This window comes from Patiria miniata, unplaced genomic scaffold (assembly GCF_015706575.1).
Source record: "Patiria miniata isolate m_02_andy unplaced genomic scaffold, ASM1570657v1 HiC_scaffold_8, whole genome shotgun sequence".
NCBI lineage: Eukaryota > Metazoa > Echinodermata > Asteroidea > Valvatida > Asterinidae > Patiria > Patiria miniata.
In genome coordinates, this window is record NW_024037075.1 from 1818921 (window position 1) to 1831351 (window position 12431).

At 40.4% G+C, this 12431-nt stretch overlaps 4 protein-coding genes across 4 annotated transcripts; all 4 read left to right on the forward strand.

The window, feature by feature from the left end:
- The first annotated feature begins 907 nt into the window (after window positions 1–907).
- LOC119719190 (alpha-1D adrenergic receptor-like) lies at window positions 908–3021 on the forward strand. Its single transcript, XM_038188549.1, has one exon. It carries the CDS (start codon window positions 1450–1452, stop codon window positions 2503–2505), a length of 1056 nt encoding a protein of 351 aa, XP_038044477.1. The 5' UTR covers window positions 908–1449; the 3' UTR covers window positions 2506–3021.
- Window positions 3022–5020: 1999 nt separating this feature from the next.
- Window positions 5021–6211, forward strand: LOC119719111 (rhodopsin, GQ-coupled-like). Its single transcript, XM_038188431.1, has one exon. It carries the CDS (start codon window positions 5119–5121, stop codon window positions 6193–6195), a length of 1077 nt encoding a protein of 358 aa, XP_038044359.1. The 5' UTR covers window positions 5021–5118; the 3' UTR covers window positions 6196–6211.
- Window positions 6200–8527, forward strand: LOC119719110 (beta-4C adrenergic receptor-like). Its single transcript, XM_038188430.1, has one exon. It carries the CDS (start codon window positions 7082–7084, stop codon window positions 8213–8215), a length of 1134 nt encoding a protein of 377 aa, XP_038044358.1. The 5' UTR covers window positions 6200–7081; the 3' UTR covers window positions 8216–8527.
- A 2151-nt stretch (window positions 8528–10678) lies between these two features.
- On the forward strand, window positions 10679–11952 carry LOC119719704 (beta-4C adrenergic receptor-like). Its single transcript, XM_038189200.1, has one exon. The coding sequence runs from the start codon at window positions 10823–10825 to the stop codon at window positions 11903–11905; it is 1083 nt and encodes a 360-aa protein (XP_038045128.1). The 5' UTR covers window positions 10679–10822; the 3' UTR covers window positions 11906–11952.
- Window positions 11953–12431: the final 479 nt, after the last annotated feature.

A 12431-nucleotide genomic window follows, 5' to 3' on the forward strand; every position in this document is an offset into this window, starting at 1 on the left:
CCGGAAAACTGAACCATGATAAGTAATAGTTGCTTTACAATCATGCAGTAATCTCGTATGTTCTTATTTTATTTCATTGTGGTGTACTGTATTTTGTAATGTATTGTATTTGTACATGTGTGTATGGTCACTTGTATAGTCATGCAGTTATCCCGTATGCTTTTATTTTATTTCCTTGTGTTGTAGTGTATTTGTAATGTATTGTATTTGTACATGTGTGTATGGTCATTTGTATAGTCATGCAGTAATCCCATATGCTTTTATTTATTTCCTTGTGTTGTATTGTATTGTAATGCATTATAATTGTACATGTGTGTATAATCATAAGTAGTGTATGCAGGGCCCCAATGGAAACCAGTTTTAAACTGCTTATGGCCACACCCTGGGTACAGAAATGTAATAATACAGATTACTTTCCCTTTATTTCGAGAACTAGCAAATGACCGCTGATCTACTCGCAACAGGAAACATATACAACAATCGTTTCCACCACAGATGGCAAGATCATTATCCTGACTATGCTGTTTTTTATTTCCAGTTGCACGAAGATGACCCCTTTATGTACATGTATAATTGACTCTGATTGTAAAACTAATATATAAACCTTCCTGAATGTGATATGGTGTTTTGCTTGATATGAGCCCCTCAGACAAAACAGTACTGAATTCACCGGGAGTGAAACACCGTCTTCAATTCCAAATCAAAGGACTGTAAATATCATGAATAAAACACGGAAACATCCAAATAAAAACAACCCTTTCTATTGTATACAGTGTTTTGTGCAGGTTTCGTTATATCTGGTTCGAACCCTGGATAAACCCTGGAATTTCTAGCTAGGCCCTATGATGAAATCGTCATACAGGAAATATTTGTTTTCAAAGCAGAGAATGTCCGCTTTCGAAATACACGTAGCATCACGGTACACACCATGCTTTGTATCCGCTGTTATTTCTCCAAATGCCCAATGCAGTATTTGTTAAGTGTGCCGTTTAAGCCATATTTGATGATTTTTCTGTGGAATGGCAAGTGACGGATGAACTCGAGAGTCTGCAGTTTATGTGCACCTCGTACTTTCAACGGCGGGTGCAGGCGTATGTCACTTCAATCGGGTGGCACTTGCGGAGACTTCTGCTTAGATGTTCATTGTATTTGCCGATTCAAGCCATTTGACATTAGGTGTACAAGTTTACACAATATTATATATGGAGAACTATCGAGACTCACAGCAGAAGGAAGAGAGGAAAGCAGTTGATTTGAGTCATCGGTGTTTTCAGCATTCTCTCGATACATTTGCCTTTTGGAGTCATAGACTTGTACACAAAGATAGTCTGTAGACACGGGACGTTTTCACAGGGACAAGTTAAAATTAAAGTATTAAAATACCATGCAGACTACCACACCATCATCGATGTTTTTAGCTAGTGGTCAAGGATACTGCTAAACTTAAAGATGGAATTCATCAATGAAACTTTTACATTGGAAAGTTATGACAATTTTAATACAAACGAATCTGTTTACGGAAAGTACTTTGAACGCCAAATCTTGTCTGGCGTCTGTTTTGTCGCTTCTTTCGTTGGATTCCTGGGAAACCTAGCGGTCATTTGTGTCATTCTGACCGACAAGAAACTTCAGACTACAACCAATGTATTTGTCTTTAATCTCGCAGTGGCTGATGTACTGACGTGCGCCGTGGTTCCTGTACAAGCAGTGACCATCTTGAACGACGAGCTAGTCATACCGTCTTGGTTGTGCAAACTCGTTGCGTTTTGTTCGCTAACTTGCATTGGGTGCAGCATTAACAGCCTAGCCTTAATTGCCGTCAACCGACTAGTTGGTATCACGACTACGGCTATGTACCACAAACTTTACACGGCTTTCAAGCTCTTTCTGATGATTGTCGTATCATGGGGCGTGCCTGTAGCCACAGCCACTATCCCACTCTTCACCGGTTACGCCAAATATGGCTTCAACCCAATCTTCAAATCTTGCACTTGGACTTCCAACAAGTCGGACATTATCACATACGCGAAGTTCATCAGTGTAATGTATTTCCCGCTCCAGTTTGCAATACTCTTTCTCAGCTATTTGAAAATCTACCTGTATGTGAGAAGGACAACTAAATCGATGATGAGACACGACACTAATGGTTCGGGCCCACAGAAATGTCAAAGACAACTTTGGAAACGTCAGGTGACTGTTACCAAGAACTTGTTCAAAGTGGTATGCGTGTTCTTCCTTTGTATAACCCCGTACTTCATAACACTCGGATTACAAAGCAATGTCGCCAAAAGCCTCCTGTCCTACGCAGGCGTGATCCTCATCAGCAACAGTGCAGTCAATCCGATCATCTACGGAACTAAACACCCGGATTTCAGAACGGCGTTTGCTCACATCTTGCGTTGTAGAAGGAAGAAGCGTAAACCTGAGTCGGCGAAGGGTATCTCGGGACAGAATCGTACCAATATTGTAACTGCTTCTGCAAGCATAACACTGCAGCTTGTGTAACCTGCCTTTTTGTTTACTGTATTATAAAAAGTATTGTTTTCTAATTTGAATCAATGGTCGAGAAAAATGTATATCAGTAACCCCGTACGACATGCCATTATATCGGGAAAAGCTTCAGTATAGAGCTGTCGAATATAGAGCTATCTTAAATAATTAAGTTTTGAAGGTTTGCATGGTGAACACAGCAATATAAAGAGTATGTTTACGGTTGCACCATGTATCACATCTCTTTCGCGAGCTTGTGGGGTTATGAGTTTCCTCCGGTTCTTTTCAAAACCTAATAAACCCACGAAACAGACTAGTTACATTGTGAGACCGTAGACTCAACACTCTTATGAAAACAAAACGAAATACCAAAATGATACGAAACAATATTTCAAAATCGTTAGTCATTCATCAGCGAAGCATGACAAATGAAATTATCTTATTCGGACTGATGAGTACAGTGAAAGGCATGACAACTTAATTCGTATTTAAAGCTACAGTCCATCATTTGTAATTAGTGCATTTGTTCGTTTGAAGCAACAAAAGTGTTCAAAATCTAATGAAGGATACTGAACAATTTACTTGATGAAGTTTCAGCTCAGCTTCAGCTTCATATTCCGAGAAAAACAGCATTCTAGGATCTCAATTTAAAATCAAAAGTTGCTAAATCATGTTTCGAATTGTTTTGAATTGCAGCTTTACGCGATGTTGCGCACTGATCCAACGAATTATAGCAACCGCGCGCGCCTGTGCGTCGTTCCAATGCTTGTGCGCGCTGCGCCGAATAACAAAACGAACAACTAAATTAAATTTTCCTACGGTGCTTCTTAAGACGCACCGTTGGAAATGCCTTCTTTCGTTGATTTCTTCAAAATGAGAGCTTGCCAGAAAGGATAATTTCACAGTCCCCTTACTACCTTTCAACCAGTATGTTTTTCAACAATAATTACGCCGGTTACTTTTTTGGATAGCTGCAAATGATGGACTCGGGCTTTAAAGAGTAGTCGTACACAGTGGCGTAAACCAATACCGGCGGGGTGGGGGGGGGATCGGGGATGACCAAAATCCTGAAATTGCCCGATTGTGGAAATTCAAAAAGCGGGGCGGGGAGGGGGCATCCCCCGGGATTTACGCCCTTGGTGGTACACTATTCATTAGTTGCATCATCCGAACTTTATTATTATAGACATTCAAATCATATTTGAATATCATTTGCATGAAACCCCACCAAGCTACACTAACTGAAACGCACTCCCATCTTTGTTATTTAAATTTAAGTGTTGTTAATGAATTACTTCAAAGTGCGTGTAATTTGTACCGTTTTTAACTCAAAAAATGGTGCCAGTACATAACCTGAAATGGCTGAAAAATATGGCCTATTGATAAAACACACTGCACTTTCAGGGGTCGCAATATCGTGTCAGAAGCCCACGATTCATCCTTTATTCAAATTACCCAGTTCGTGAGACGCAAAGTCAGCATATCTATTTTTTTTTGCTCCGTGTTAACCTAAAAGAAAAGTACTCATTAAAAAAAGCTAATTAAAAAGTCGAGAACCGGTGCTGGGTCGGCACAATTATGATAACCGTACACGGCACAGGAAGTGACCGTTATGCCATTAATTCGATAAATAATTCGCTGTTTTTATAGATGAAAATAAGCCCCACTGTCTAGTTTACAAGGCACGACGTGGATGCTAAGCAATGCTTGCCTATTGTAATGGCGGATGGTCGGGTGGTCCTTTGTGAGGTCTTGCGGTATGAACTGATACGAGATTCCGTTCAAATTCAAATCACTTGCTGTTTAATGTTTAAATATCAGAAAGTCTGACTGCAAAGACGTTTTAAACGTGTTTAAAACCTAAACATCATTTTTACAGTGTATAAAATATCACAAATAAAAAGGGCCAAATCTTAACCAGAAAACCCTGCTTATTCTATACATTTGTTGTGTGCAGGTTTCGTTACATCTGGTTCGAACCATAAACCCTGGAATTTTGTATGTAGGCCCTATGACGAATTCGTCATACAGGAAATATTTTTAAAAGCAGAGAATAACGAATACCTGCTTTCGGGATGGCATCACGGTACACACACCATGCTTTGTATCCACTAGGCCCTATTAGCTCTCCAAATGTCAAATGTAGTATTTGTCAAGTGTGCATGCCGAGCCGTTTAAGCCATTTGATGACTTGTCTTTGGAATGGCAAGTGACGGATGAACCCGTGAGCCTGTGCAGTTCTCACTGTCAACAGCGAATGCGTGCGTCGCTTCAATCGGGTAACATAGGCGGAGACTTCTGTTTAGGTGTTAATTGTGTTTGCCGCTCATAGCCATTTAGCACACGCACTATATGGAGCACTATCGCGGACCCAATGCATAAGGAACAGAGAGAAAGAGTCGATTTGAGTCATTGGTATTTACAGCAATTTCTCGATACAATTTGACTTCGCACACAACATATTTTCGCTGTTATGGAGTCATAGACTTGTAGATGAAGGTTGGACTGTATGAACATGAACGCGGGAAGTGTTTACATGAGATTGACGTATTTAAATACCGTTCAGACTGCCACAACGTTATACATGCTATTAGCTACTGTTCAAGGATACTGCTCGTCAACTTAGCGATGGAATTCCTGTTTGACATCAACGAAACGTTTACACTGGAAGGTCCTGACAATTTTAATACCAGCGAGTCTGTCTATGGGACGTACGTTGAACGCCAAGTCTTGTCTGCGGTCGGATTTGCCGCTTCCTTCGTAGGATTCCTGGGAAACCTGGCAGTCATTTTTGCAATTCTGACGGTCAAAAAACTTCAGACTACAACCAATGTATTTGTCTTTAATCTCTCAGTGGCTGATGTACTGACGTGCGCCGTGGCTCCTCTGCAAGCCGTGAGCATCTTGAACGACGAGCTAGTCATACCGTCTTGGTTGTGCAAACTCGTTGCGTTTTGTATCATAACTTCCATAGGCTGCAGTATTAACACCCTGGCCTTAATTGCTGTAAACCGATTGGTCGGTATCACGACTACGGATATGTACAGCAAACTGTACACGACTTTCAAGCTCTCTCTGATGATCTTCGTATCATGGGGCGTGCCCATAGCCGTAGCAACTATTCCACTGTTCTCAAATTACGCCAAATATGGCTTCAACCCTATCTACAAATCCTGTACTTGGTCGTCCAACGAGTCCGATGTTATCACATACGCAAAGCTCATCGGTGTAATGTATTTCCCGCTCCAGTTTACCATCCTCTTTGTCAGCTACTTGAAAATCTACTTGTATGTAAGAAGGAAAACTCAATCCATGCTGAGACTGGACAACTATGGAGACAGCGAAGGCGCAGCACTTCAGACACTTCAAAGACAACTTTGGAAACGTCAGGTGACTGTTACCAAGAACTTGTTCACAGTGGTATGCGTGTTCGTCCTCTGTATGTGCCCGTTCTTTGCAACACTGGGACTACCAAGCAATGTCGGCAAAAGCCTCCTGTCCTACGCATCCTTGATCCTTATGAGCAACAGTGCAGTCAATCCGATCATCTACGGAACTAAACACCCGGATTTCAGGACGGCGTTTGCTCACATCCTGGGTTACAGAAGAAAGAAGTATACACCTCAGACGTTGAGGCCCAAAAGGGTGCAGAATCGCACCAGTATTGTAACTGTCTCTTTGAGCATACCACTACAGCTTTTGTAGCCAACTTGTTTCCACTCGGGAGGTTAAAGCATTCCGTAAAGTGCCACTTGATGAGCTTGACGACCAGTTTAAGATCCAATAAATGTCAGGTTGGGCACAAGGGGATACAAAAGTTTAAAGACATGGCGATAACAACAGAAAAGACAATGAACGAGAATACTTTGATACTGAATTGGTAATGATATTGATTACTTAATTATGACATAATCATCAAATTCGTGGATACTTGAATTATCAACACTATGGCTCACTGAAAAAGACACATTGCACTTTTCGGGGTCGCAACATCGTGTCAGAAGTCCGCGATTTATCCTTTATTCAAAAAACCCGGTTAAAGACACGAAATGACAGCATAGAAAAGTGTTTGTGTTCGATGCTATTACCTGAAAGCCGGGATACTCATAAAAAAATCCCTTTAAAAGAGCCGACTGTTACAAAGTCCCTTACCGCCCAAAAAAAAATCAATCAATACAGCAGGCTCTATTGCTCTGTTCCTGAAAACAATCTCATTAAAATTTCCCTCCAAAAGTCGTGACGCATTTAACAGTCCCTAAGCCAAAAACATATCGCATAGTAAGCTTGACTGATCCGTGTTAACCTGAAAGGTATTCATTAAAATCTCCCTTTACAGCTCCTAACTCGTTAAAAAAAAATGAATCGCAAAACGTAATTAACTTGCATGCTGAAATGACCTGCATATTTCCCATGTCCTGAAAAGGCAGTGAATTTACCAGGAATTCAGTCGAAGTGGCTTTTATTAAACGGTTGCAGGTATCACGACTCTAGGCATGTCGATATTATTTTATCACGAAAATATAATGCGGACAATGTCGCACAATTTGCCATAAGATAGAATGATCCCAGAAGGAGCAGTCACTTGCTTGCCATGCGTATTACGAGGAGCTGGACAGAGATATTGCTCAACTTTATCATGGCGTTCTCATCGAACATCAGTGAAAACTATACCAACTTCTCAAATTCAATCAAACCTCATAATATCAGTGCTACCGAGTCTATCTACGGGACGTACGCTGAACGCCAAATCTTGTCAGGAGTCGGATTCGTCGCTACTTTTGTCGGTCTCCTGGGAAACCTGGCGGTCATTTTTGCCATTCTGACTGTCAAGAAACTACAGACTAAAACCAATGTGTTTGTTCTTAATCTCGCCGTAGCCGATGTGCTGACCTGCACTGTGGCTCCCCTACAAGCCGTGACCATCTTGAGCGACGAGCTAGTCATACCATCTTGGTTGTGCAAACTCGTTGCGTTTTGTATTATAACTTGCATTGGCTGCAGTATTAACACCCTGGCCTTAATTGCCGTCAACCGACTGGTTGGTATCACGACTACGGCTATGTACCACAAAGTTTACACTCCTATCAGGCTCTTTCTGATGATCGTCATGTCATGGGCCGTGCCCATAGCCGTAGCAACTATTCCACTGTTCTCAAATTATGCCAAATATGGCTTCAACCCTATCTACAAATCATGTACTTGGTCGTCAAACATGTCCTACATTATTACATACGCGAAGCTCATCAGTGTAATGTATTTCCCGCTCCAGTTTACCATCCTCTTTGTCAGCTACTTGAAAATCTACTTGTATGTGACAAGGACAACTCAATCGATGCTGAGACTTGACAAATATGGAGGTACCACAGGCTTAGGTTCACAAACACTTCAAATACAACTTTGGAAACGTCAGGTGACTGTTACCAAGAACTTGTTCACAGTGGTATGCGTGTTCTTCCTCTGCATGTGCCCGTACTTCGCCACTCTCGGACTGCCAAGCAATGTCGGCAAAAGCCTCCTGTCCTACGCATCATTGGTCCTCATGAGCAACAGTGCAGTCAATCCGATCATCTACGGAACTAAACACCCGGATTTCAGGACGGCGTTTGCTCACATCTTGCGTTGTAAAAGGAAGAAGTACAAACCTCAGACGCCCAGGACTAAATCGGGACAGAACAGTACCACTATTGCAACTATCTCTGCAAACTTGCAACTACAGCTTGTGTAACCCACTTTTAAACAATGCGTAATAGGATTAATATTTTTCGAATAATTTCATTAATATTTATCATTACGTATTATTAAAACGGGAAATACTTCAATAGATGTGTCTTTTCAGCGAGGCTTCATTTCAAGGCCTTAATTTTAATGCCTTTATCTGCCTATAATGAATTGAAAAAGTAGGCTGCAAAATGTAAGCATACAGATGACTCACTTGTTTAGAAATGTCTTAGAAATGACTGGTTAGCTACTTGGTTAGCTACGAGAAACGTACACATTGAACTCTCTTTCTGGAATCTGTTCCAATTGTAAGTTTGAAAGTCTACTAAATGCACTGTAAAATGCTTGTTTATGCTTATGCTAACATGTCAGGTCATAGCAGATTTAAGCTGGATTTCTTGACTTCGGCTTATGCTGGTGTTGTTTTTTATTGACCTGAAATGTATACTATGAACATTTGACTGTCAAATTAAAATGTAAACCTTACTAATAACGATAAGGTTTTTGGCTTTATATGAACCCGTCGGCATATTATACTGAATTACGCGGGACTGAAACGCTGCTTCAATGAAACACTTCGATCCAAGTCGAAGGACTATTAGACTAAATGTGCCATTACGGAGACACGGTATCGTAATTTCTTCGAACGGTGGGAGACATCGGTCATTAGGGAGACAGTCCCCCTTTAGAGGCACAATTTATTGTCGCAATTAGGTTATATTTGTTGATCGTGGTCTAATTAGTAAACATACTGAAATTCGTGGGAAAGGAAAAGGGCATATTGGGTTAGGGCACATTTAAGTTTGAACAATTTTGTGCACAAGTCTATGGGGATGTCTTCGAAATGTCTAATCCAGAGTATTACAAATATCAGAATAAATTTGACATATGTAGAAAAACACTCTTCCTTATTTGTCTGTACAGGTTTCATTATCCTGGTTCGAATCCCCGGATAGACCGGAAAAAACAATTCTAGGTAAGGCCCAACGACGAAATCATCATCAAGGAATCATGTTGAAAATTGAGGCGGAGACCAGTTTTCTGGGTTCGGTTATGATACCACGGCAAACACCGGGCTTTCCATCGGCTTTGACCTCTCCAACTGTTTATTGCAATAGCTGTAGAATTGTTTGTGCAGGAGTGCCATTTTCAGGGCCTTTCTGCAAGTGACTGATGTTTCGTAAGCCTGTGCACTTCGTACTATCAACAGCGAATACAGACGTATGTCACTTAATCGGGTAGCAGTTGCGGAGATTTTTGTTATTATAGGTGTTAATTGGGAGATATGGCACGACCCGATCACCTTAAATTTTCAATATGAAACAAATTAATAATTTTTTTCGAGACAATAATTCTCTGCGGGTTTTCCCCCGAACAGTTGATGGCTTGAACTTGTAACTTTGAGCATATATCGACCCTGATCCCGAGTGGTGCATATTACTCTGACGTCATGATGATGTCATCAGATATCAAATTACAAGATATTTCAGTTAAAAAATGACCATTTGTATTCAGTTATAACTCTTGAACAAAATGATTAATCATGCTTGTATTTTGCAATTGGATAGGTCATTCATTGATTAACACATTTTTGTCGGGAACGTGAAGTCCTTTGACCTTTACATCCGGAGTTCTGGGTCAAACGGAAGGTCAAATTTAGGTGAATTGAAAATGCAGATAGAAGCTTCAAATATATAAACGAACCTAGTTTCTTCCAAACGATTGATTACGTCATCATGTATCAAAATACAAGCGGTTTGAGGTCTAAAACGTGAGCAATTATTTTTAGCCATAATTTTTCATCTGAATTTAGTACCGGTGTTCACACTGTAAAATGGAACTTGAAAAGTAAAAATTACTTTTTGTACCCACTTTGTTTACATCTTTAGTCATGTTTAATACATGTTTAAAAAGTTGTGTCATATATGAAAGCCTGTTAGTGCCATCAATAAAACTTTTTAAAAAAGTAATTAATTTTTATCTGAGACAGGTAATAAAAAAAAGAGTGTGAGGTCATTGGATTTTAACACAAAGTAATTGTTTTAACTGTTACTTTTTATACTACATGGTACAGGTTTTCATCTCGTAAATAAAACTGCTCTAGACGTCCATCAACATAAACACGTCGTAATTGCAATATGTGAAAAAGGCGGGTACAATTAAATGTTTTGGAATTGTCTTTCAACTGTAAACACATTTGTTTTTACAGTGCACCGTTAACGTGAAAAGGTACTCATCAAAAACTACCCCATAAAGTCGCGAGTCTTTAAAAAGGTAATAACCGCAAAACGTAATTATTTTCATTTATGATGACCAGCATATTTACAACAGTCCTGAAAACACTGTGACATGACACGAATTCATTTTAGATAACAGGAATCAAACAGTTGCAGGTATAACGACATCACGACACCACACCATAAATACAGACACTGCTGTACTATTTGCCATAAAACAGTTGGAATTGCAGGTTGCAGGTGTCACGGGACCACACCATTAATACGGGCAATACCGCACAATTTGCCATATGATAGAATGTTCCCAAAAGGAGCAGTCACTTGCTTGTCACGGTATTAATATGAACAGCTGGACATAGACACTGTTCAACTTTATCATGGAGTTCTCATCGAACATCAGTGAAAACTATACCTTCTCAAATCCAACCAACTCAGCGAGCAATATCAATACAACCGAATCTATCTACGGGACGTACGCTGAACGCCAAATCTTGTCTGGAGTCGGATTTGTCGCTTCTTTTGTCGGTCTCCTGGGAAACCTGGCTGTCATTTTTGCCATTCTGACTGTCAAGAAACTACAGACTAAAACCAATGTGTTTGTTCTTAATCTCGCCGTAGCCGATGTACTGACCTGCACCGTGGCTCCTATACAAGCGGTGACCATCTTGAACGACGAGCGAGTCATACCGTCTTGGTTGTGCAAACTTCTTGCGTTTTGTATTATAACTTGTATTGGCTGCAGTATTAACACCCTGGCCTTAATTGCCGTCAACCGACTGGTTGGTATCACGACTACGGCTATGTACCACAAACTTTACACCCGTTTCAAGCTCTTCCTGATGATCTTCGTGTCATGGGGCGTGCCCGTTGCTGTAGCCACTATCCCAGTCTTCACCAATTACGCCAAATATGGATTCAACCCTATCTACAAATCCTGCACTTGGTCCTCCAACGAAACCTACAATTTCACGTACTCAAAGTTCATTGGTACAGTGTATTTCCCTCTCCAGTTAACCATCCTCTTCATCAGCTATTTGAAAATCTACTTGTATGTCAAAAAGACAAGTAAAGCGATGCTTAGACACGACGAAAGTGGAAACAACAAAGGAGCAGGTCCGACAACACTTCAAAGACAACTTTGGAAACGTCAAGTGACTGTTACCAAGAACTTGTTCACAGTGGTATGCTTGTTCTTCCTCTGTATGGGTCCGTTCTGCGCAACAATTGGACTGCCAATCAATGTCGGCAAAAGCCTCCTGTCCTACGCATCCGTGATCCTCATGAGCAACAGTGCAGTCAATCCGATCATCTACGGAACTAAACACCCGGATTTCAGGGCGGCGTTTGCTCACATCTTGCGTTGTAGGAGAGAGACGTGTAGATCTCAGAAGGCACTCTCGGGGCAGAATCGTGCCAATATGACAACTATATCTGCAAGCATTCCACGAGAGCTCGTGTAACCCTTTACATTGTTAATGGATATTTAGCCTAAATTCGAGTCATTTGCTGACTACAGGTGTATATAAGTAAGTCAAAATAGCGTTCGTTAGGGAAAAGCTTCATTATGCATCTCTTTCAGCAAGGGTTTTTTAATACAAGAAATACTTTTCAAAAAAGGACTAATGATTAAAACAAGTGTGTACATTTAGCTCAAATCTAAGTTAGGTCCGCTTCCCCTACTTTCGGTCATAATTATCGAGACTGAATTTTCAGCAATGCTCTTTAAACCTGATTTTTAATTAAGACATGGAATAAATAAGTAACTGATTATGAATACGGATGATTATCTGGTTTCCACAAGCATATAACAACTCATCGCGTAATCCATTTCTTGTCATATTATATTACAGAAAATGAATTCAACTGCAGCAAAATGCTAACAGATTGGATTGACCTGACATACACAAATACAAAAAAAAATATAAGTGCCTGACTATTCGATTTTAAGATATTCTTCAGAGGCCTCAGACACTTGAAGATCATGTT